The following is a 22,195-nucleotide window of genomic DNA, read 5'->3' as shown; positions in this document are numbered from 1 at the left end:
GGAGCCGGACAGCAGCGGTGGCAGGACCTATGACCCTGGTCCCTCCAGCCAAAGCAGCACCCGTAACTCCAGCCTCCCCCACTCCTACCAATGACAGCAGCACCCACCAACCCAACAACCCTGGAGGCGGCAAAGGTGGCCATGACTCTGGCTTCTCCCCTTCCCCACTGTGGCAGCAGTGTCCGTGACCCAGGTGTCCCCAGACATGGTAGAGGTGCCTGCCATCCCACTGTCCCAGGCGGAAATACCAGTGACAGTAGCAACACTGGCAGCAGCAAGGCGCAAGCAGTGGCAATGAGGACACCAGAGAAACCTCTGGCAGAGGTGCTGGAGGGTGGAAAATGCTGGTTCTCAAATATAGCCGGAGGCCACTCAAGAGAAACAAAAACTTGGGCTATAGCACCACCTACTGAAAAACAAAAAGAAAGGCCTTTAATTAAGAACTCGAACTGTTAGAATCAAAGTAAAAAAAACTTTATCTAAATAAGAAAGAAGTTTGCTCCTTCAAATGCACCAGCAGAGGAACAACTCATCAAGGACCATGAAAACACAGTATCACAAAAAGAAAATAACAATTCTGTAAAACTTCAAGTCACAGAAGATTGTGATCTAACTGACAGAGAATTCAAAATAGCTGTCATGAAGAAATTCAATTAGCTACAAGAAAACTCAGAAAAGCAGTTCAATGAGCTAAAGAGTAAAATTAATAAACAGAGGAATACTTTACCAAAGAGACTGAAACTCCAAAAAAGAACTAATTGGAAATTCTGGAGCTGGAGAACTCAATAAATGAGATAAAGAATGGATAGAACTCAATAAATGAGATAAAGAATAGAGCAGACCATATGGAAGAGAGAATGAGTGAGCTTGAAGTTAGAAATCTAGAAATGATTCAGGTAGAAGAAGAGAGAGAAATAAGATTTTTTAATAAAGAAACTACAAGAACTATCAAACTTGATTAGAAAAGGCAACATAAGGATAACGGGTATCCCAGAAGGAGAAGAGAGCTTATTTAAAGAAACAACAGTTGAGAACTTTCCAAACCTGGGAAGAAACTGGATATACAAGTCCACAAAACTAACAGAACACCCAATTATCTCAATACAAAAAGATCTTCTCCAAGACACATTATATTAAAACTGTCAAAAGTCAATGATAAACAATTTTAAAGACAATCAGAAAAAAAAAAAGACAGTAACCTACAAGTTACCCCATTAGGCTATCAGCAGATTCCTCAGCAAAAACTCTATAGACCAGGAGAGAGTGGAATGACATACTCAAAATATTGAAAGATAAAAACTGTCAACCAAGAACACTCTACCCAGCAAAGTTATCCTTCAGATATGAAGAAGAAATAAAGTCTTTCCCAGACAAACAAAAGCTGAGGGAGTTCATCACTACTAGACCTGCCTTATAAGAAATGTTGAAAGGAGCTCTTCTACCTGAAACAAAACATCAAAAGTACAAAAAACTTTGAGTAGGTAATAAACAGACAGAATCAGAAAATTGTAACTCTTCACCAGAGTTAGTTGTTAAACAATTATAGCATAAAGGTTAAAGGGGGGAAAAAGCTTTAAAAGCAACTATAGCTACTTCAATTTGGTAATAAACTCACAACATAGAAAGGGATAATTTGTGGCAACAAACATAAAAGGGGAAGAAGACAAGGACAAAATCTGTATAGGCAAATGAAGATGAGACACTTTCAGCAGAAAAAGAACTATGTAATCTCTGAGACAGTTTATACAAACCTCATGGTAACCACAAAACTAAAATCTAGAGCAGAGAAATGAAACATAAAAAAGAGGAAACTTAGAAAAATAGCATCTAAAACCACCAAATTAAAATGACAGAAAATCAAGGAAAAAGAAACAATGAAAATACAGAGCAACCAGAAAACAAAAGATTAAATGGCAGTACTGAGTCTTCACATATCAATAATCACCCTAAATGTAAATGGACTGAATTCACCAATCAAAAGACAGAGAGTGGCTGAACAGATTAAAAAACAAGACCCAACTATATGCTGTCTCCAGGAGACTCATCTCAGCTCTAAAGACAAATATAGGCTTGAAGTAAAGATATGGAAAATGATACTCTAAGCAAATGGCAGCCAAAACAAAAAAACAAAGAACAGGTGCAGCCATACTCAGATCAGACAAAATAGACTTCAAGTCAAAAAAGATAACAAGAGACAAAGATGGACATTATACAAAGGGGATGATCCACCAAGCAGACAGAACAACTATTAATGTATTTGCACCTGATGTAGGAACATTAAAATATATAAAGCAATTGTAACAAACCTAAAGGGAGAAATTGACAGCAACACAGTAATAGTAGGGGACTTTAATACCCCACTTACATCAATAGATAGATTACTCAGACAGAAACTCAACAAGGAAACACGGGCCTTAAGTGAAACATTAGAGCAGATGGACTTAAATGAATATAGAACATTCCATCCAAAATCAGCAGAATATACATTCTTTTCAGGTGCACGTGGAAATTCTCAAGGATAGACCATATGTTGGGACACAGATCTCAATAAATTTAAGAAGAATGAAATCATATCAAGCATCTTTTCCAATCACACCTGTATGAAACTAGAAATCGACTACAAGAAGAAAGTTGGAAAAACCACAAATTTGCGGTGTCAAAATCTGTGTGATGCAGTAAAAGCAGTTCTAAGAGGGAAGTTTATAGCAACACAGTCCTACCTCAAGAAATAAGAAAAATCTCAAAAAAAAAATCTAAACTTACACCTAAATGAACTAGAAAAAGAAAAACAAACAGCCCAAAGTCAGTAGAAGGAAGGAAATAATAACAACCATAATGGAAATAAATGAAATAGAGACTAAAAAGACAATAGTCTGAAACTAAGATATGGTTCTTAGAAAAGATAAACAAAATTGACAAACTTTTAGCTAGACTCACCAAGATAAAGAGAGAGAAGGTTCAAATAAATAAAATCAGAAACAAAAAAGAAGTTACAACAGATATCACAGAAATACAAAGGATTTTAAGAGAGTACTCTGAACTGCTATACACCAACAAATTGGACAACCTACAAGAAATGGATAAAATCTTAGAATCACACAACTTTCCAAGACTGATTCATGAAGAAACAGAAAATCTGAATAAACTGATCACTAGTAAGGAGATTGAAACAGTAATAAAAAAATATCACAAAAAACAGAAGTCCAGGACCAGACAAATTCAGTGGTGAATTCTACCATTCAAAGAAGAATCTCAAACTCTTCCAAAAAACTGAAGACAAGGGAATGCTTCCTAACACAGTTTATGAGGCCAGCACTACCCTGATACCAAAACCAGACAAGGACAACACAAAAAAAGAAAATTATAGGCCAATGTCTCTGATGAACATAGATGCAAAAATTCTCAACAAAATATTAGCAAACCAAATACAACAATACATTAAAAGGATCATACACCATGATGAAGTGGGATTTATTCTAAGGATACAAGGGTGAGTCAACATTCGCAAATCAATCAATATGATACATCACATAAACAAAAAAAGGATACAAATCACATGAGCATCTCAATAGAGGCAGAAAAAGCATTTGACAAGATTCAACATCCATTTATGATAAAACTCTGAATAAAATGAATAATGGCCATAAATGACATATATGTCAAACCCAGCCAACATCATACTGAACAGTGAGAAACAAAGCTTTTTCTCTTAGATTAGGAACAAGAAAAGGATGCCACTCTTACCACTCTTACTTAACATAGTAGTGGAAGAATTAACATTGTTAAAATGTCCATAATTACCTAAAGCAATCTACAGATTCAATGCAATCCCTATCAAAATCCCAACATTTTTCACAGAAATAGAATTTAAAAGTCCTAAAATTTGTATGGAACCACAGAAGGCCTTGAATAGCCAAAGCAATTCTGAGAAAAAAGAACAAAGCTGGAGGTGTCACACTCCCTAATTTCAAATTATACTACAAAGCTACAGTAATCAAAACATATATAAAGAAGTCAAACAGGGACTTCCCTGTGGCACAGTGGTTAAGAATCCACCTGCCAATGAAGGGGACACAAGTTTGATCCCTGGTCTGGGAAGATCCCACATGCCACGGAGCAACTAAGGCCATGTGCCACAACTACTGAAGCCCGCGCGCCCAGAGCCCGTGCTCCGCAACAAGAGAAGCCACCACAATGAGACGCCCACACACCGCAACGAGTAGCCCCCACTCGCCGCAACTAGAGAAAGCCTGCGTGCAGCAACAAAGACCCAATGCAGCCAAAAATAAATTAATTAATTAAAAAAAAAAAAACTCACACAACTCAACAACAACAAAAATTTTCTAAATGGACAGAGATCTAAGTAGAGATTCCAGAAATGACATACAGATGGCCAACAGGCACATGAAAAGATGTTCAACATTACTAATTATTAGGGAAATGTAAAGCAAAACCACAATAAGATATCACCTCATGCCTGTTAGAATAACTATTATAAAAAAGACAGGCAACAACAAGTACTGGTGAGGGTGCAGAGAAAAGGAACCCTCATACACTGTTGGTGGGAATGTAAATAAACAGTATGGAGATTCCTCAAAAATTAATAATAGAACTACCATATGATCCAACTATTCTGCTTCTGGGTATTTATCCAAAGGTTATGAAAACACTAATTCAAAAAGATATATGCACCCCTATGTTCATTGCAACATTATTTACAATAGCCAAGATATGGAAACAATCTAAGTGCACATTAACAGATGAATGGATAAGATGTCACACACACACACACACACACACACACACACACACAGTGGAATACTACTCATCCATAAAAAATATGAAATCTTGACATTTGCAAAAATATGAATGGACCTTGAGGGTATTATGCTAAGTGAAATAAGTCAGATGGAGAAAGATAAATACAGTATGATTTCACTCATATATGCAATATAAAAAATACAAAATAAATGAACAAACAGAACAAAACAAAAGTAAACACATAGATAACAGAGAATGAACGGATTAGTGGTTACCAGAGGGGAAGGAGGGATGGGGGAGGGCAAAATGGGTAAGGAGAATCAACTGTATAGTGATGAATTGGAAACAAGATTTTTGGTGGTGAGAACACTACGGTATACACAGAAGTCGAGTTATAATGTTGTACACATGAAACTTATATAGTTATAAACCAATGTTACATCAATTTAAAAAATGTGCAAAGACTCTAACAGACATTTGTCCAAAGAAGATACACAAATAACCAACAGGCACATGAAAAGCTTCTCAATATCATTAGCCTTCAAGGAAATGCAAATCAAAACCACAATAAGATACCACATCACCCCCACTAGGAGGGCTATAATCAAAAAGATAATAACAAGTGTTGGCAAGAAGGTATTCAAACTGAAACCCTCACCCACTGCTAGTGAGAATGTAAAATGGTACAGTCACTTTGCATAATGATTTGGTAATTCCTCAAAATGTTAAATGTAGAATTACCATATGATTTAGCAGTTCCACTCCTAGGTATCTAGCTAAGAAATATGTAAACATGTATCTACACAAAAACTTGTACATGAATGTTCATAGCAGCACTATTCATAATAACCCCAAAGTGAAAACAATCCAAATGTCCATCAGCTGATAAACGTATAAGTAAACTGTGGTATACACACTGGAAAATTGTCAATAAAAAGAATGAAGTATTGATACATGCTACAACATGGATGAACCTTGAAAACATTATGCTAAAGAATCCAGAAACAAAAAAAATCACATACTGTATGATTCTATTTATATGATATATCCAGAATAGGCAAGTTCCTAAATACAGAAAGTAAATTAGTGGTTGCCTGGGACTGGAGGTAGGGGCAGGGGAAATGGAAAATAATGGCTAATGGGTATGGAGTTTCTTTTGGTGTGATAAAAATGTTCTAATCAATTGTGGTAATGATTGTATATTTCTTTGAATATACAAAACAAATTATTGTACATTTTAAATGGGTGAATTTTATGGTGTATGAATTATGTAAAAGTAAAGCTGTTTTTTAAAAAGGTAAAAAAACAAAAAAAAAAGAATAAATCTTCTCTCAAGAAAACGTCAGGCTCCTGAGATTACACTGGCAAATTCTATCACATAGCTAAGGAACAGAAATAGTAGGACTTCCCTGATGGCACAGTGATTAAGAATCCACCTGCCAATGCAGGGGACACAGGTTCGAGCCTGGTCCGGGAAGATCCCGCATGCCTCAGAGCAACTAAGCCCATGTGCCGCAACTACTGAGCCCTGAAGCCACAACTACTGAAGCTCACATGCCTAGAGCCCGTGCTCCGCAATAAGAGAAGCCACTGCAATGAGAAGCCTGTGCACCACAATGAAGAGTAGCCCCACTCGCCACAACCAGAGAAAGCAACGAAGACCCAATGCAGCTAATTAATTAATTAATTTTTAAAAGAAAGGAATAGAAATAGTAATCTTTCCATAAACTCTTCCAGAGAATAGAAGAGGGAACACTGCCCAATTTATGAGGGTAACACAAATTTCATAGTAAAAATAGTCAAGAAAGGAGTGTGAAAGGCTGAACTTTCTCAAGAACAAAAATTCTTTTCAAAAATTAGCAAATCAAATCTAGCAATAATTATATCATGAGCAAATTGTGAAGGAATGCAAGGTGAGAAAACTAATCGATTTACCAGATTAACCAATGTAACAGGAACAATCATATGATTATTATGGTAGCTGGAGAATTGACATCCATCCCCCTCACCACCAACCCCCGACATGTCTGGCCAAAGGGGGCTCTCTTTGGAGAAACACGTGCAATGTCTTTCAGAAGACTGTCCTGTGGTGTTAAAGGCAAGATGACCTGGAGAGGTGGCAGGCAGGATAGTTTACTGAAATATTTGTGTTTTGTCATTGCTGCTTCAGAGGAATGAAAAAAAGACACCAACTATTTTGTTGCCTTGTTCTTTTGTTTTTCCCCTCTCGCTCCAAGGTGGTGGGGGGTTCTTTGTGCTCCCCTGCTTTAGTGGAATTCTGTGTTACAGGGATGAAAGCAAAAGGTTATCAAAGTATGAGGTCCTTGAGGAGATGAGCCTGCAGAAGTAAGAGAAATTGTCCTTGTTAGGGGAAATGGAAGCAGCAAGAAGAACAGGAAGAGTCCCATGATTGGGAAGGATGCTGTTGTTTGTGTCTTACAAGTCAAGGACCACACCCACACCCTGGCAGTGCCCTGGCAGGTGTGTGTGTGGGGGGGGAGATAAGACCTAGGAAGCAAAGGCTGCCGGGCATACCAGGGAGGCTGGGCCCAGGCATCAAAGCTCCCAGGAGCAGCAAAGATGCCAAAGAAGAAAGTGAGCCTATGGGCAGCAGAGCTCTGCCCTCAGTTTCCAAGATCGGGTAAACTTCCCTGGTTCTCCTGCGACCCGACAGCATCCCCCAGCCCTGTATTGAGTTGGATTGGTTTTCTGCCAGCTCTCAGGGTGGGGGTGGGTGAACGGGGAGAGGGGCTTGAAAACAAAGTTAACTTGATTTAAAGAAAAGACAGTCCTGCTTTCACCAGCAAAGCCCTCTGGGGTCCCTAGGAAAAACAAAATGGAATCTAGGTGATAAAATAAGGTCTCACCTCCTCTCCTGTGCTTAGTCTAGTTTCACTTGCTCATAGGGTACTGCACACAGAGGCCCGCACCACGCACCTCAGACCGGAGTTCCTAGCGCGAAACGGCTGCACGGGACCCTGCAGCCCGTGGAGCGTGCGCAGAAGCGCTGCATACGATACTCAATTCAAGATGGCGGCGGTGAGCTGTGTGCAGAGACGCTGCACCCGGCACTGCGATCTCCGCCCCCCGCCCCCCCCACTCTAGATCCCTAAACGGCAGCCCCACCCCTGGCCTGTCAGGAGAGCAAGTGAGTTGGCACCTCTCCATTCTCTGATAAAAGAAGAAAGCTTTCCTTTGCTTCTGAATCCAACTCCGTCTCGTTCTATTCGCTGGAACAACGCCGGGCGGGGACACCTACTCTGAAGAATAAGTAACAACGTGACGGTTCCTCACAGCCAGTTTGTACTACGCGTGCGCGGGGTGCTTACGTAGGACTCGGGAGACAGAGATACACTGATTACAGATTAGGGAAGCAGGCAGCAAAGGTCTACCTGTCCTCCAGGTCTGGCCACTGCTTGAAGTTTCTCTGGGGGTCACTGACGGCTTCTCCCTTCTGAGCGTCCACAACCGCCTCCTGCCTCGCCCTCGGTGAGTCCTTCAGGTCCTTGCACAGGTGGAGGGTGCCTCGGGCCATGCTGTCCAGGAAGCTGAGAATCTGGAGGCAGCTCTGTATCTTGGGTGGGAGTGGGCTGGCAGAGGAAAAAGCCGCACTCATCAAATCGGCAAATGGCCTGGCCTTTGTGTCCTCCCAGGAGTGCGGAGGAGCGCCCTCTTCCTGCAGGGCCCCGAAACAGCCCAGCAAGCAGAGGTCCTCTGCCAGCTTCTCAAACAGCCCGGTCCTCCTAAAGAAGTCACCGTTGACGGGGTCCAGGTACAGTGCTGCAGACACAGCACAGAGGGTGTGCAGGACCAGGTCCAGGGTCTGGCTGGGGGACACTGCCCCCCAGGTCTGCAGTGGGGGCTCCCGGAGAGACCCCTCCAGGTCAGAGAGCAGGGACAGCAGCCCATTGAACCCACTGGAGACTCTGAAAGCAGCACGGCCTTTGGGGGTCTCCAGGATCCGGAGCAGAGACTGAAACCAATGAGATACAAGTGAGTGAGATGGAGGAGGCAGATCTTTAACGCTGAGCTCCCACCCATCCCTGCCAAAGCGTTCCGGGTGCTCTTCTGCGCTCCACTCCGTAGGAACAGCGAGCTACCGATGCGCGACTCTGAAACACTGGGAGGTCAGTACCATTCCTCTTACTTTTAGTTTTGGGTTGTGCCTCAGTGTCTTCATTCAAATGGCTGCTCTTAAAGGCTATGCTGCTTTATAGTGTTGACTTACAGTCCTGTATCTTGACTTAAATGCATCTCCCTCCACAAAGCTTTCCCTGACCCTTAGCTTGTTCTCATCCCAGGCTGAGCGCTCACACCTCTAAATCCCCAATCAAAACTCTCACCACACTGTATTGAAGCTACTTGAAAATTGTCTCAGCCTTCGCCTGCATTGAAGCCCCATGAAATCAGGCTTGCTCACTGCTGTGGAACATAGCACCTACGTAATAAATATTTGCTAAACTTATGGAATGAACCATTTCCTGTATTGCAAAAGGAGACTCAGTGAAATCTATATAAAGCAACTTATTACTATTTACCTCCCTCTCTGTGCAAGCACAGATACTTCTAATAAATGAAAGATAGTCAAACAAATCTACTTAAAACCTGGTGTGAAAATATGAGGAAATTAAGGTGGAGAAGAGAAATCCTAATGGAAGGAAACATATAGATATAGCACATAATATAGACCGTGTGTGGAGTTTAGGCTATTTCAACACACATATGCAATCTACCTTCTACAGATTGCTGAGATTTCTACTGGACAGCCAAACTTTTAATTCCTTCTAAAATCAAATATTTACTAAGCACTTCCAATATACTATTCATTGAGCCCTGTGCACGATATGCACTAGGTATTCAATAAATGTTTCGGAAGGAAAGAAGGACTACATTTAAGAAGTTCTCATTCTGTGCTAAAGTTTCACACCTAAAAGTGAAGAATGCATGGATGATCTTAGGTAAATATCAAAAGCCTCTAACTTTTGGTATTTAGTTATTTACTATTCATGAAAATTGCATGGGACTGCATCGAAGACCCAGGCTTCTTAGGCATGTTTCCCAGAGAATGGCCAGTCCCTGTAGTTTTGCTCTGGAGGAAGATTTGAATTGTTTTGTCCTTTCAAGTGTTTAGTGTTCAGTGACACAAGAAAGAGGGTTGTCCGGGCAGGCACAACTTAAAGTCAATTTCAGGATGCTTGAAACAAGTTTCAAAGAGAAAAAATAAAAAGAAATTCCCAATTTGAGAGAGAGGGGATGATGCTGTGTCTTAAATGCATGGTTTAGGGTGACAGTCTATAGCATAATGCATGAAAGTCCATTGACAAAGAGAAAACTGGTGCGTCAGAAAAAAGGAGGGAAGGGATTCGATTTTTAAATTCTCATATAGAGAAAGTCAAATAGAAATTCAGTAAAGTTACAGGTAGCTATGAAATATGAAGTCATGCACTTTGCAGGGCAAAGGTGATTTTCTAGCTCTATCTCTAAAATGCTGGTAACCCTAACCTAACACTAGAGTTTTATCTGAAACAATATAATGTGTACCCCTAACACCCAAATTCTGTTATCTAATATCATATTCTGCTACACGAAGCCTGAGCTGCTTGGCAGGCAGTCAACCCAAGCTTGGGGTAAGAAAGCACAAAATGAGGCAGGACTAAGTAAATGCATACAGGCAAGGACTCTTTCAAAGATGGAGAGAAATGACGACCAAGGCGCTGCTTAACATGCTCCCACGGCCCCATCCATGACATTTCAAGAAATTAAAAACAAAGATTGTAGAAACTAGGAGAATCTGTAAAAGGCCAAAGGCCACGATTATGTTCAAAATGGACAAATTATCATATAGAGTGATGTAGAAAGATTCATCCCTACCAGTGTGGGTCAGTTGATCTTTTCCCAGTTATAGGAGAAAACAATGCATGACTTATGGTGGTTAGATCAAAGACTACTCACCACAGCTCAGGGAGTGACTGTGGTGAAATTGAATTGTCATTTTGTTCTTTAAAAGAAACAGCATCAGGGCCGTGCACTAACCGGGGATCAAATGAGAGTGGTGGGATAGACTTCAGGGAAATGGGCTTTCCAGACTGCCTGAAAGCTAGAAGCAAAAGTGAAACATTAAGGACCAGGCAGTGACAACTGCTTTCTCCTCCTGGGTGAGGATATGACCCAACTACTTCTGAATTTGGCTCAAAACCCAGGAAAGTTTGATATTTGTAGACAGGTCCTTAAAGAGAAGATTGTATATAGACTGTTAGAGCAGATTCTTCAGAATAGTGACATTTGGTGAATGTAAAACCTTATGGTTTAGCAACACAGAGCTTTCTAGACCAGGCACGGCCTTTCTCTTTATAGACTGCATCACCACAGCTGCCTTCCTCAAACCCCACCCCCAACCCCAGGACACTGGGGCCAGTCCTCTGTGCCTGCCTTGTGTGAGCAACTCACTCCGCACAGAATATTGTTTCTTTGGTCAAGTTGGAAATGAACTCTAACCTTGAAGTGCGTGTGGTGGTGGTAGTTTCTTCCTGCCAACTGATAACCCACACAAAAGGCTGAGCATTAACGTGTGGTACAGCGTGCATTGCATTGTGTGTCTCGACCTGTCTCAATGTGACTCGTGCCGTGGAAAATAAATACATCACCGAGACATCAGGAAGTCTTAAGCTGTGAAACTGTAAACTGTCTAGATGTATGTGAGTGTTTTCGGTGGCTCCTAAAACTACGATGAGGTTGTTCAAGGCAAATGGAATGAATGGAGCTCTTCTGTTTATCACATGACGTGTGACAAAACAAACACCCAAAAGAGAGAGTAATTAAAAAATAAAACTAATCAGATTAGAGCAATTGTCTAAGTGCTGGATGACCACTAAAACCCCCCTCTTTCCTTAAGAAACCATCTTCCAGTTGTCCAAGTTGACACCAGACGTTGCTCAGAAGGTCTCCATCATTCAAGGAATGTTGAGAGCAGATATTTTAAAAAGAAAGCAAACCAGTAATAGTGTCTGTGTCTCTCAGAGGGTCTATCCTCTGTAATTCCTAGACGGCTCTTTTCTCCTCCGGTTGGGAGGGGTGGAGAAAAAAGCAATGGCTGACCTTAATTGTTGCTTTGTTTGATTTATTAAATTCAAAGTCATTATCTAAAATGGGGGTAATCTCATTAGAACTTAGACTGCTCTATTATTTCTTGGGATGGGGTTAATTTCATATTTGCAGAGTCATAAAGTAAAGAGCCCCAAATCCAATTACAAAGGCTTAATTTCATAGCAACTAAAGAGAAACATTTCTATCATAAAGGAAAATAAATACTGCACTACTTCGGGAAACGATTTGTCAGGAACTGGGGACCTGGGAGGAGGGTCTCCATTACTGTCATTCAACTTTGCATGATAATGCATCACCTAGGCTTGAGAGTCTACGGAAGGGAGTAAATTTAATCAGCTGAAGTCAAAGTAATCAGGCTAGGGTTGACACATTTCAAGAAAGGTCAGCGTTAAGCACATTTTCTCCTCCTTAACTCAGTTACCATGTCATCCTCTCTGAGTTAGTATTCCTCAAGCTTGAATCTATAAAATGGATGTCTGCTGCAAAGCGCTAACTACGTTAGGACTAACAGGATTTATTTCACATTCTATTATTTGTTATTCCTCATAATTTTCCACGTGTCATGCTGGAGGACCGGTGAGGTAACGCGATTAAGCTCAGAGTTGAACAGCTAAATGTATATTAGCAAATCAATCTGAATTTGTGCATAACCCAATCACAGTCCCACTGGCCATGGAGAGGAAATTCATTTGCTTACATTATTCTTTAACTCGGTTATCATTTGCCAGAATTAGGTGGTGAAGTCACATGTGCCTCTGTATTGGTATGGAAGCACCACTGGATTTTGGGAGCAACTGCCTTAAGTCACATGTTTCTGGAGGAATTTTCTCCTCCAGAGCAGCTGGCTGATTCTCAGGGAAGGGAAATGAGGGTGGCACCATGATGTGAATACGCTTCAGAGATGACAAACCTTTATTGGGTGGTGAGGCAGGGAGTCCTGCCTTTGAAGTCCCCTCCCTCCACCACTTTCACCTCATCCTACATCTGACCCACTTTGCAGGCACAGTGCTTTGGGCAGAGTCCACTGTCAACTGCCAAACAAGGAAATCTAGCCAGAAAGAACTAATTTTACATCTTTGTTTCCCGAGGGGTTCCCAAAGTGATGCAGAACAAGGGCAGATCCCACATCAGATTCCAGCAAACGTTGGCTAATTGCTCACACGACTCAGTGGTGGGCAAGGCTGGAACAGGCTCTGGGGCCCAATCCTTCCCCGCCACCCACGGGAGCTACAACGTGTTATCACCCTAGTCCTGGAAGAACAATGGCGGCTCTGGGCACCCTCCCAACTGCCCAGCAGTGACTTGGTACACAGGGAGAAGACAGCCCATTGAGTGCGGGGTATGGCTCTGTTAAATAAGCTTACACAGTGTTCATCCCTGATGTGCTCTGTTGATAGTGTGATTCTGAAATGATATTGAATCTGTAAAACACCATAATGGCTTTACATTGCTAATTCTAGAAATTCAATCCTATTACCCAAGGGCTGTCACTCCAATAAGGTGCTTCTGGGCTATAGAGTAAGCAAGATGAACTTTCCAGGAGCAAAGCAGAGAGCTTTTCTATAATGGACACAAAAACACTTGTGCTCTCCAAAACTTTTCTCTCCATGAATCTGTTTGACTTTCAATATGAAAATGTCAGAAATAGACAGGGCTTCCAATTATTCACCCAATAGAAAACCAAAGTCCTAACTGCCTTGCTCTCTGCCTTCCCTGTTCCTTATTAGAATAAGGCTCATGTGAATTAAGCTGAACACAGACATATGAGAAAAAATGCAACAAACAGCAAAATGAAGAGGAAAAATCACCAGATTTTAAATCACTAGTCTTAGATCCAAACTCAACTTCACCATTCAGTATTAGAATCTCTCGGGGCCTATCTCTGCCCAATATTAAGATAGGACCACATGAAGCTAAGGTGCCCTCCAGCTGCAAACTGTCATTAATTCTTGATATCTCTCTCCCTTACTCTCCCGTTTACATGCTCCCCTCAATCCTGTTACTTCACATAATCATGGGACTCCAGTGTCTTTCAACAGACCTTTAACTTTCCTTTTTTGTTTCATCACTTTCACTGATTCTTTGACCCTGTGATTAAATTGCTGTTTTGGTTCTTGTCATCTGCGAAATACATGATAACTATGGTCATAATGCCACTTCTGGATGGGATTCTCGTGACACATTGGCCATGCTGAACTCCACAGGATTAGGTCATGAGAAGACATGAATACAGTTGCATCAGTGCCTGACATTGGCTCTGCTGAGAAATAAAGTAGGTAAAATAAACTGAATGCCATTCTCTAACTGGTGAAATGGTTTTGTACAGAGATAGTCATAGCTAAAGAAGGTTGAGGGTTTAATTTTGGAAGTCAGAGCAACTTTGTATTGTATAAAATTCACCAGTGATCCGGAGTGGCACGATAATGCAACATGAGTGTGTATTGCATAGGGGGTTCTTCTGCACATAGACATGACAGGTCCCCAAGTCAGTTCCTTGGGAGATATTTGCATTTACATCTGCTCTTCTCTTAAACAGCATAAACAAAAGAAAGGGGATTTTTTTTTTCTTTTAAGGCATAAGCCCGCAAAGACAAAAGAAATGGAAAAGCAGGAAGAGCAACAAAATTGTGAGAGCTGTAAGGCTGATGATGTTTATTATCATCTTTTACTGTTTTAAGATAACTTGATGATTATTAACAGTATTACAAAAACAAAAATATATGCTTCTCTTTGTTGTCCAAAGGTGACAGCCTAGTTTTACTTCTCCCTTTGTAACCACTGTTTCTGTGCCTTTGACTGCGTTTTGCTTCCTCTTCCCAGTTGAGGTGTTCCCTCCTCTGTGAGCCTTCCTCAAACATGTAAGGCAGCATTGGTCTCTCCTACTTCTCTGTTCCCATGGCAGCCTGCCTTCAACCTCTGGGGCATTACCATGCTGCATCACCATGACTGCTTGCTTAATACTAGCCCTAGTCTACGAGCTACCAGTTGGCAAGGGCTGAATCTCATACAACAGTGTGTCCCAAGCACTCTGCATCAGACCTGGTAACTGGTAGATGCTCACTAAATGCTGGGCAAGTAAACAAGGCTGCTGCTTGGCCACCACCAATTTGGGCTCCACTTCCATAGTTTACAGTGTGGCTGGGAAGTAGCTGCCCAACCAGGGACTACAGTTCCTGGCATGTCTTGCATCCAGATGAGTCCTGCCCAGAGAAACTTGGACAGAAGTTAACGTGCACCAGTTTTAGGCCTGAAAAAGAACGTGTGCCATTTTCTCTGCTCTCCCTTCCTTTGTCTGATGGCTGGATTAGATGCCCAGGTGACTGCTGTCCCTGAATGACACTTCTCCCAATCACTGATTGGACGGTACGTAAGAAAGAAACCTCTAATGTGCCAGGCTGTTGAGGATGGGGGATTTATTTGTCACAGCAGCCAGTAGCACTCTACCTGTATGATACAGTGACCAACTAAATGAATGAATGCGTGGGCAAATGCCGGTCACCTGCTGCATGTCCATGGGAAACCCATCACAAAGGAGGACTTGACATCACCTTCAGGAGATCCAGTTTCAGCTGCAGTTCCCCTTGAGTGGACGAGCACAAAGCGCCCACAATGATGCTCATGTACTCCTCGGCGTTGATGACTGAGAGCTGCTCCAAGATGCTGAGCGAGGCTCCCCGGTAGCACTCATCGTCCAGGAAGATCTTGATGAAGGGCACCATGCCGTGGTCTTTCAGGACAACTGGGGACCAGACAGAGAGTACGGGGCTAGAGCGACGGGGGCCTTGGCACCTTAGCTTCAATTACAAGGAAAGCTTTTCCTCACAATTTCCAAGTTTGTTTGACTACATGTGTATGTGTGTTTTCCACGCATTAGAAATTTTTTTTCAAAATCCATACCTACTGTTAAAATAAGAAGAGGAAGAGAGAAACTATGGAGCTGAGAATTAAAAAGAAAAACCGCTTTCTTCTCCAGTGAGAATTCTGTTTTTGAAAAAAAGTTTCCCCCTTTTCTGTTTTTAGAGACGTAAGTAATACAAACTTTAATTGGATATACCTCTGGTATTTATTTCCACGTAATCCCCTAATCCAGGGCCAATGGCAATTCTCTCTTGTCTCTGCCCAAATTCTTATTGAAAGCAAACCAGAATTTAAGAGTATGTTTAACTCATAGGTAGTTTCTTGTGGCAAGGTGGGCGGCAGGCAGGATTTAAGAAATTTGGCTAATGGTGTGTTTTTGTTTAAAAGTAATCCTAAGAATTTCTTCCCCAGGATTGATCTTTGAAGTAATCACGTGTAGAATAAGAACTAGGAAGTAACTGGATCGTTCAAATGGTGTGACATGGATTTGAGCTGGTCAACTCCATAAGGCAGGATTTCCCCAATTATGGGCCAGGTACCCCTTACATGGAAATCACCTTGGAAGCCTGTTTACAAGTAGATTACTAGGCTCTACCTTGACCTGATAATTAGATCTCTGGGAGGGAGCTTAGGAATATGCACCTCCCTATTAACCAAAACCTCCAGGGAATCTCTTATAGTCTAACATTAGAGACGCTCTACCATAGTGAAATAATCATTCACATTCGGTATAGCTGACCTGTGAGGGCCTCAGATAAAGATGCACCAAATCACCAAACCCACCGATGTCACTTTGCTGATGCATCTGCTTCATAGTATAATATACATGCATTTATATTTTAGGCACGTATTTTTTAAGCATGAGAGCCACACGATCTTAGGAAGCTAAACTTTTTTTGAATGGATGAAGGTACTAAATCCATCATGGGCTGAAAGCACATCAAATTATGTCTCTTAAAAATGATGAGCTTTCGGGCTTCCCTGGTGGCGCAGTGGTTGAGAGTCCGCCTGCCGATGCAGGAGACACGGGTTCGTGCCCCCGTCCGGGAAGATCCCACATGTCGCGGAGCGGCTGGGCCCGTGAGCCATGGCCGCTGAGCCTGCGCGTCCGGAGCCTGTGCTCCGCAACGGGAGAGGCTGCAACAGTGAGAGGCCCGCACACCGAAAAAAAAAAAAATGATGAGTTTTCTTTGCCTGTATTTTACAATTTGAATATTTTTTAAAAAGTATCTATAGTCAGTGCAGCAGTATATTAAAAGATTTTACTTGAGAGAGATGGGGTTTCTGTGGTCTCATAAATTTAAGATAACTCTTTGATTCCCAGCCTTATTTAGCAACCTAAACAGTAAAAAGTGTCAACTGATGTGTCTACCAATCTACTGTTGATCCCTGAACATCAACCAGTGAATGGACATGAGCCACAGCGATAGTGTTGGTTATTCCTTGGATATAGCCTTTGAACAATGACATAAATCACCAGGAAATAGTTAATGTTTTCCCAACCAGTGACGAGGTGAATTTGATACCACCCTTACCTGCATTCCGAACTGATCCTTTCAGAAGCGTGACCACAGTTCTCAGCATCACACAAGTCAGTTCTCTTTCTGTATCCTGAACTCCAGGATTGGACTCTTTGTTTCCTGCCATATTTAAGAAGCAATGAAGAAACATTTTTAAGTACATGTGCTATGGCCCCAAATCTCCAATTCCGTTAGTTTCCTATCCTCTTAAAAAAGATGAGTATCATGCTTCCCTTATAAAGGAGGGTGCATCCCAATTTGTAAGATGTGACCCTACAACCCTACATCAGAGGTTCTCCAACTTGAGTGCATCAAAATCCCCTGGAAGACTTGCTGTAAAATCCAGGGTATGTACATGGGGCATGTTAGGCAGGGAAATCCCAGGCCCGCGCTCCTGAGGCAGGGTGAGGGAGTGCTGCCAAGGAGCCACGGGTGTACAACCCAGCAGGGCATGCAAAAGTGTGGCCAAGGTTTAGAGGGGCAAGCTGGCCAGCAAGGCCCTGGTGACTGACCTCTGCTCCAGGTGGGAGGCCATTGGGTCTGACAGCACCATGTGAGCAAGGTGGCCGTATCCCAGCTGACCCTGGACGTGTCCCACACACCCTTCCATCCTGGACTTTCAAGCCTCTCTGAGCCTCCTTTCCCCTTTGCATTGCTGAGGACCTGTCCTGTGCTGTTTCCCTACCTACACACTCAGACAATATCTACTGCAGGAGGTATCTGAAAACTAAGAACTCATCAGGCCTGAGTTAGTCCCATGAGTCGGCTTCTAGTTACACCCATCCCTCCCACCTCTTCATGGGGAAGATCAGGCAAGTTATAGAAAATAGGGAGGCTGCCTGTGCTGTGAAGCCATGTAGCCCAGGGGTACCCTCTCTGACTCTCAGGGCACCAGGTGACATGGGCACACTCACTTTCTCTGTTATGTTAATGGGTGGTGGGGCTGGTACACAGACCAGGCCCAGCTAACACTGGCCCCCACCCATTCCCCACTTCCCCTCCTAAAGCTCCTGGAAGGCACCTGACTTCCTCAGGATCTTAGCCTGCTTCCGTAGCTGGGCTAGCAGCAGGCCCAGGAGCCCCGAGTCCCGGAAGATGTCAGTGAAGAGCGGGTCCCCACCGGCGATCCTGAGGACAGTTTTCAAGGCCACGAGGGTGACAAGCGGCTCTGGGCTCTCCTGGATCAGGTGCTGCACCTTCCGCAGGATCTCATGGGGCACGTAATGCAGCTCAAACACCAGGACCTCCAGCAGCTGGAAGAAGTGCATCTGCACCAGGGTCGGCTTCAGGGGCACGATCTCCACGAACTGCGAGATGGGCTGCAGGGTCCACTCCAGCAGGAAGAAGTTGCGGGCGTTCCAGGCCCACATGGTCCTGATGGATGACAGGACTTTGGTGCAGAGGACAGGGTCACTGGCTTTGTGGAAAACATTCTGCAGGACTTGGAAGGCCTGAAGATTCTTCACGGTCACCCCTGAAGATGCAAAAAAGAAATAATCCTGCAAATCATTTCACCTGCCTATGCCTAGAAATACATGCTTGCATTATCACGAGGAAATACCATTTAAAGTTTCTATTTTCTAGCTCCTGTGGGTAAATGTCTATCAGAAGTCCAGAAAAGCCATATGCCCAGAATGTGAATAAGGCTGGAGTTGCATTGTCCAAGACATGCTGGATAATTAAGCATTTGAAATGTGGCCACTGTGAACTGAGGCGTGCCCTGAGTGTAAAAATACTCATCAGATTTTCAAGACGGAGCACTAAGAAAAGAAGGCAAAAAAAAGTCATTAACAATTATTTGTACGATCACATTTTTTGATGGTAATATTTTGGATATATTGGGTTAAATAAAATATATTATTAAAAATAATTTAACCTGTTTCTTCTTAATTTTTAAAATTTTGCTGCTAGAACATTTAAAATTACGTAATGTGGCTCGCATTATATTTCCATCAGGCAGCACAGGACTGGAGGATTGGTTTCAATTAATTAAAATCAAATGATGTTAAAGATTACTAAGCAAAGTCAGTTTCATTTCTAGGCAAGCTGTTAAATAAAGACACCTTCCAAACCCACTCCCTCCTTTCTCTCCAGCTAGAAGGTTAAGTCTCATTCTCTCTTACCCAGGAGATACTTCCTCAGAGAACTCCCTGCCTCCAGCCCTCTGTGCTTCAGACACTCGAGATGTTTCTGAAACTCCTCTCTAATCCAGCCACTCCCCTGTGCGTCTGCTGGAGTCACATCCAGTGGCTTTTCCTAACCTGGTCTCACAGCTTTGCAGCCTCCACCTCTGGTCTGCGCAGGTCTCTCTGCCCATCTCCCCAGACTCACCCAGATGTTTCTGGTCACCATTTCTCTCCCCAGGCTGTACCTTCTGTCTTTATATTTCTTCCCCCTCTTTTCTACCTGGATGACCCATCCTTTGCCTTGAAACTTGTCTTGAATGGGACCCTCTGTGCCGGGTTTCCTGACTGACCCAGGCAGAGCTAATTCTCTGCACTGGTGTCACCACTGTGCCTGTTTATCAGCCAGTTACTGAGTAGATTATGGCTCAAGGTTTGTGTGATGGTCTCTATAGAGAAGTTTTAAGGAGCAGACACCTGGCCTCTTCACGGTGGTACCCAGCATGGGGTGGAGTGGCTGCTGGACAGAAATTATCAGTACATGTTGATTGAGTTCGTCAATCAATCAGTCAGTATCTTGTAGAGCTAAGGAGGCACTGACTCTGAGCCTGGATGGCTGTTTCAGGGCCATCAGTCCCTGTTAGATAAGCAGATGTTACCAAGTAAGTCACACCTGTGATGGAGATCACAGGCTCCCTCCATTATCTGAGAGAGTCTTTGCCTTTTTAAAGCAAACATTTCGTCTCAGTCCCACCCAGGTCGTCTGGAAAAATCTATAAAGGAGAGATTTTAAATGTCCCCAAAGGCATGACAGAATCAGCCCCTACTATATCACTGACAGGTGCCACATGTTTGTTTCTGCACAGCGAATCAGGGAATGACCTGCATTGCCTTGTCAGGGCACAGTGCCAAGTGCTGTCAGGCACCCAGAGACACCCAATGACCCACCAGAAGCCTCGTGATGGAACTTGAAGCCTTCCAGCTGCGGGTAAGTGATGCTGTCGAACACCTTCAGCTCTGACCTCCCACAGGTTGTCAGCCACACCACCAGCCCAAGGAGCTCCTCTAGGTGGGGGTCCACTTCACTCTGGGTCAGCCCGTCATACCTGTGGGGACAGACGAGGCCAGCTCCCTGGACGTCTTGGACGGAGCAGCCAGGTTTGCTCATGGTGCTCCTTGCAGGGATACAGAGGCAATGGAAATCGCAGTGCTGGGCAAGACCCAAAAGGTCTCCACCAGTTCAGCACCAAAAGACGCAGGGAGGGATGAAAGTCACTCTGTCTGCAAGCCTCAGCCCTTGATCTGAGGACGTGCAATTAGAATAAAGAGAAAGCTGTGAAGAGCCACAGCATCTGCTCACCGGAAGGCTGCTTTCCGTGGCCAGGCCCCCCAGAAGTCACGAGCTTAGGGCACCAGCAGGGCAGAAGCACCCCCAAAATGAGAGATTTGATATTTCAGAATGGCAACAATACAGACATCATGGGACATAATTGGACTTTATTAGACTTCCTCATGCTTATTTCAAGAGTGAGTATTGTTTTTGTTTCTAATTCTCCCAGGGACTCTGGAAGGCAGGGTAGAGCTCTCCCACCCAAGGGGCAAATTTGCTGGGTACGGATCCATCAGCTTCTACCAGTCATTGGTAGAGGGCTGGTCCTGGAGTTGTTGATCTATGGGCACTTCCAACCCCAAAGCATATAGGCAGAGCTGGTCACAGCCATCCCAGAAAGCCCTCCAACACAGGATGTGGATTCTGACAGGTGGCTGTTAGGCCAGCAGGCATGCAGGCGGTACATGCCACCAAATGGACTTGGTAAAACTATTCTTGTGATCACCCATTGGTTTCCTAAAGAAGTAGCTCCAAACCCGGCTGCACGTTGATTTACTTTTGCAATAAAAGTCGCTCTGGCCATGCTCTCTGGAGATTTGCATTTCAGAAGACATCCTGAGAAGCCCCAATATCTGTCTTTCTCCAAAGCACTGCAAATGATTGTGAGGACCTTGGCTTCCACCGTTTCTTCCCCACCAAGCACAGCCACTTACCGAAGTAACACTTTGAGTAGCAGAGGGTAGCCCTCCCCATTCTCAAACTCCAGGAACAGAGCAGAGGAGACAGGGTAGGAGTCCTTCACAAAGCCCAAGACGAGGCTCAGTGCCTCGCTCACCTCGGGAGCAGGGAGAGTGTCTGCAAGCCTGGAGAGGTTCTGGAGGGAGATCTTGATGCAATCCATGGCTGCAGGAAGGAAACACACCCCTGCTAATTCAAAGGCAATAGCTTTTCTTCAGTGGTCATTCCCTCCCCACCTGCCTTTACACTGTATATCAAGATGTGAATGAGAATTCATTCAAAACACTTTTCTGCTGGCTCTTGGATCAAGAAGAAGCCTCCTCCATGAGAAGTGTCATCCTGAGAGCCACACTCGAGGGCCCAGACGGAGAGCAGGTGAAACAGGAAGTGGAAGGGAGCCTCTAAGCCCTCTGCTCTTCATTCCCAGCACACAGGACAGTCCAGGCCCATTAATAACAAGATGCAAGACACCAGACCTGAGTGTCACAGAAGACCTTAAGGAAGCAATGCTGAGCAGAAATGAGCTTGATGAAAAGTGTAGGGAAGGATATATGAACACGTGGGAAGATGAAGGGCAAAAAGATGGTGTGTATCAGCTACTAAAGAATCCAGGGGGTTGGAGCCGGGAAGTGTGGTCCACAAGGGAGGGCGAGGAAGACAGGCCCCACTGGTATGTGGCCTGCTGTGGAACACACTGGTCACCCCAGAGCTGTGAGAAGCCAGGGCAAGAATGGAGTCAGCGGAGAGATGTCACTGGGTTT

General features: G+C 43.4%; 1 protein-coding gene across 1 annotated transcript in view; it reads right to left on the bottom strand.

The window, feature by feature from the left end:
- The window catches only part of WDFY4 (WDFY family member 4), a gene marked incomplete at its 5' end in the record, with an annotated part of 260,170 nt that overhangs the window by 222,612 nt on the left and 15,363 nt on the right, over nt 1–22,195 (bottom strand). Inside the window, 6 exons of the mRNA XM_082672941.1 lie at nt 8,154–8,734; nt 15,414–15,604; nt 17,259–17,363; nt 18,265–18,717; nt 20,315–20,472; nt 21,410–21,599. Of these exons, the coding sequence (XP_082529067.1) occupies nt 8,154–8,734; nt 15,414–15,604; nt 17,259–17,363; nt 18,265–18,717; nt 20,315–20,472; nt 21,410–21,599 (1,678 nt within the window). The remainder of the gene's footprint in view (nt 1–8,153; nt 8,735–15,413; nt 15,605–17,258; nt 17,364–18,264; nt 18,718–20,314; nt 20,473–21,409; nt 21,600–22,195) is intronic.

The sequence above is a fragment of the Grampus griseus genome (genome assembly GCF_964374135.1).
Source record: "Grampus griseus genome assembly, chromosome: 16".
NCBI lineage: Eukaryota > Metazoa > Chordata > Mammalia > Artiodactyla > Delphinidae > Grampus > Grampus griseus.
The sequence above is the reverse complement of the archived record's forward strand: the minus strand, read 5'-3'. Positions and strand labels throughout refer to the sequence as shown.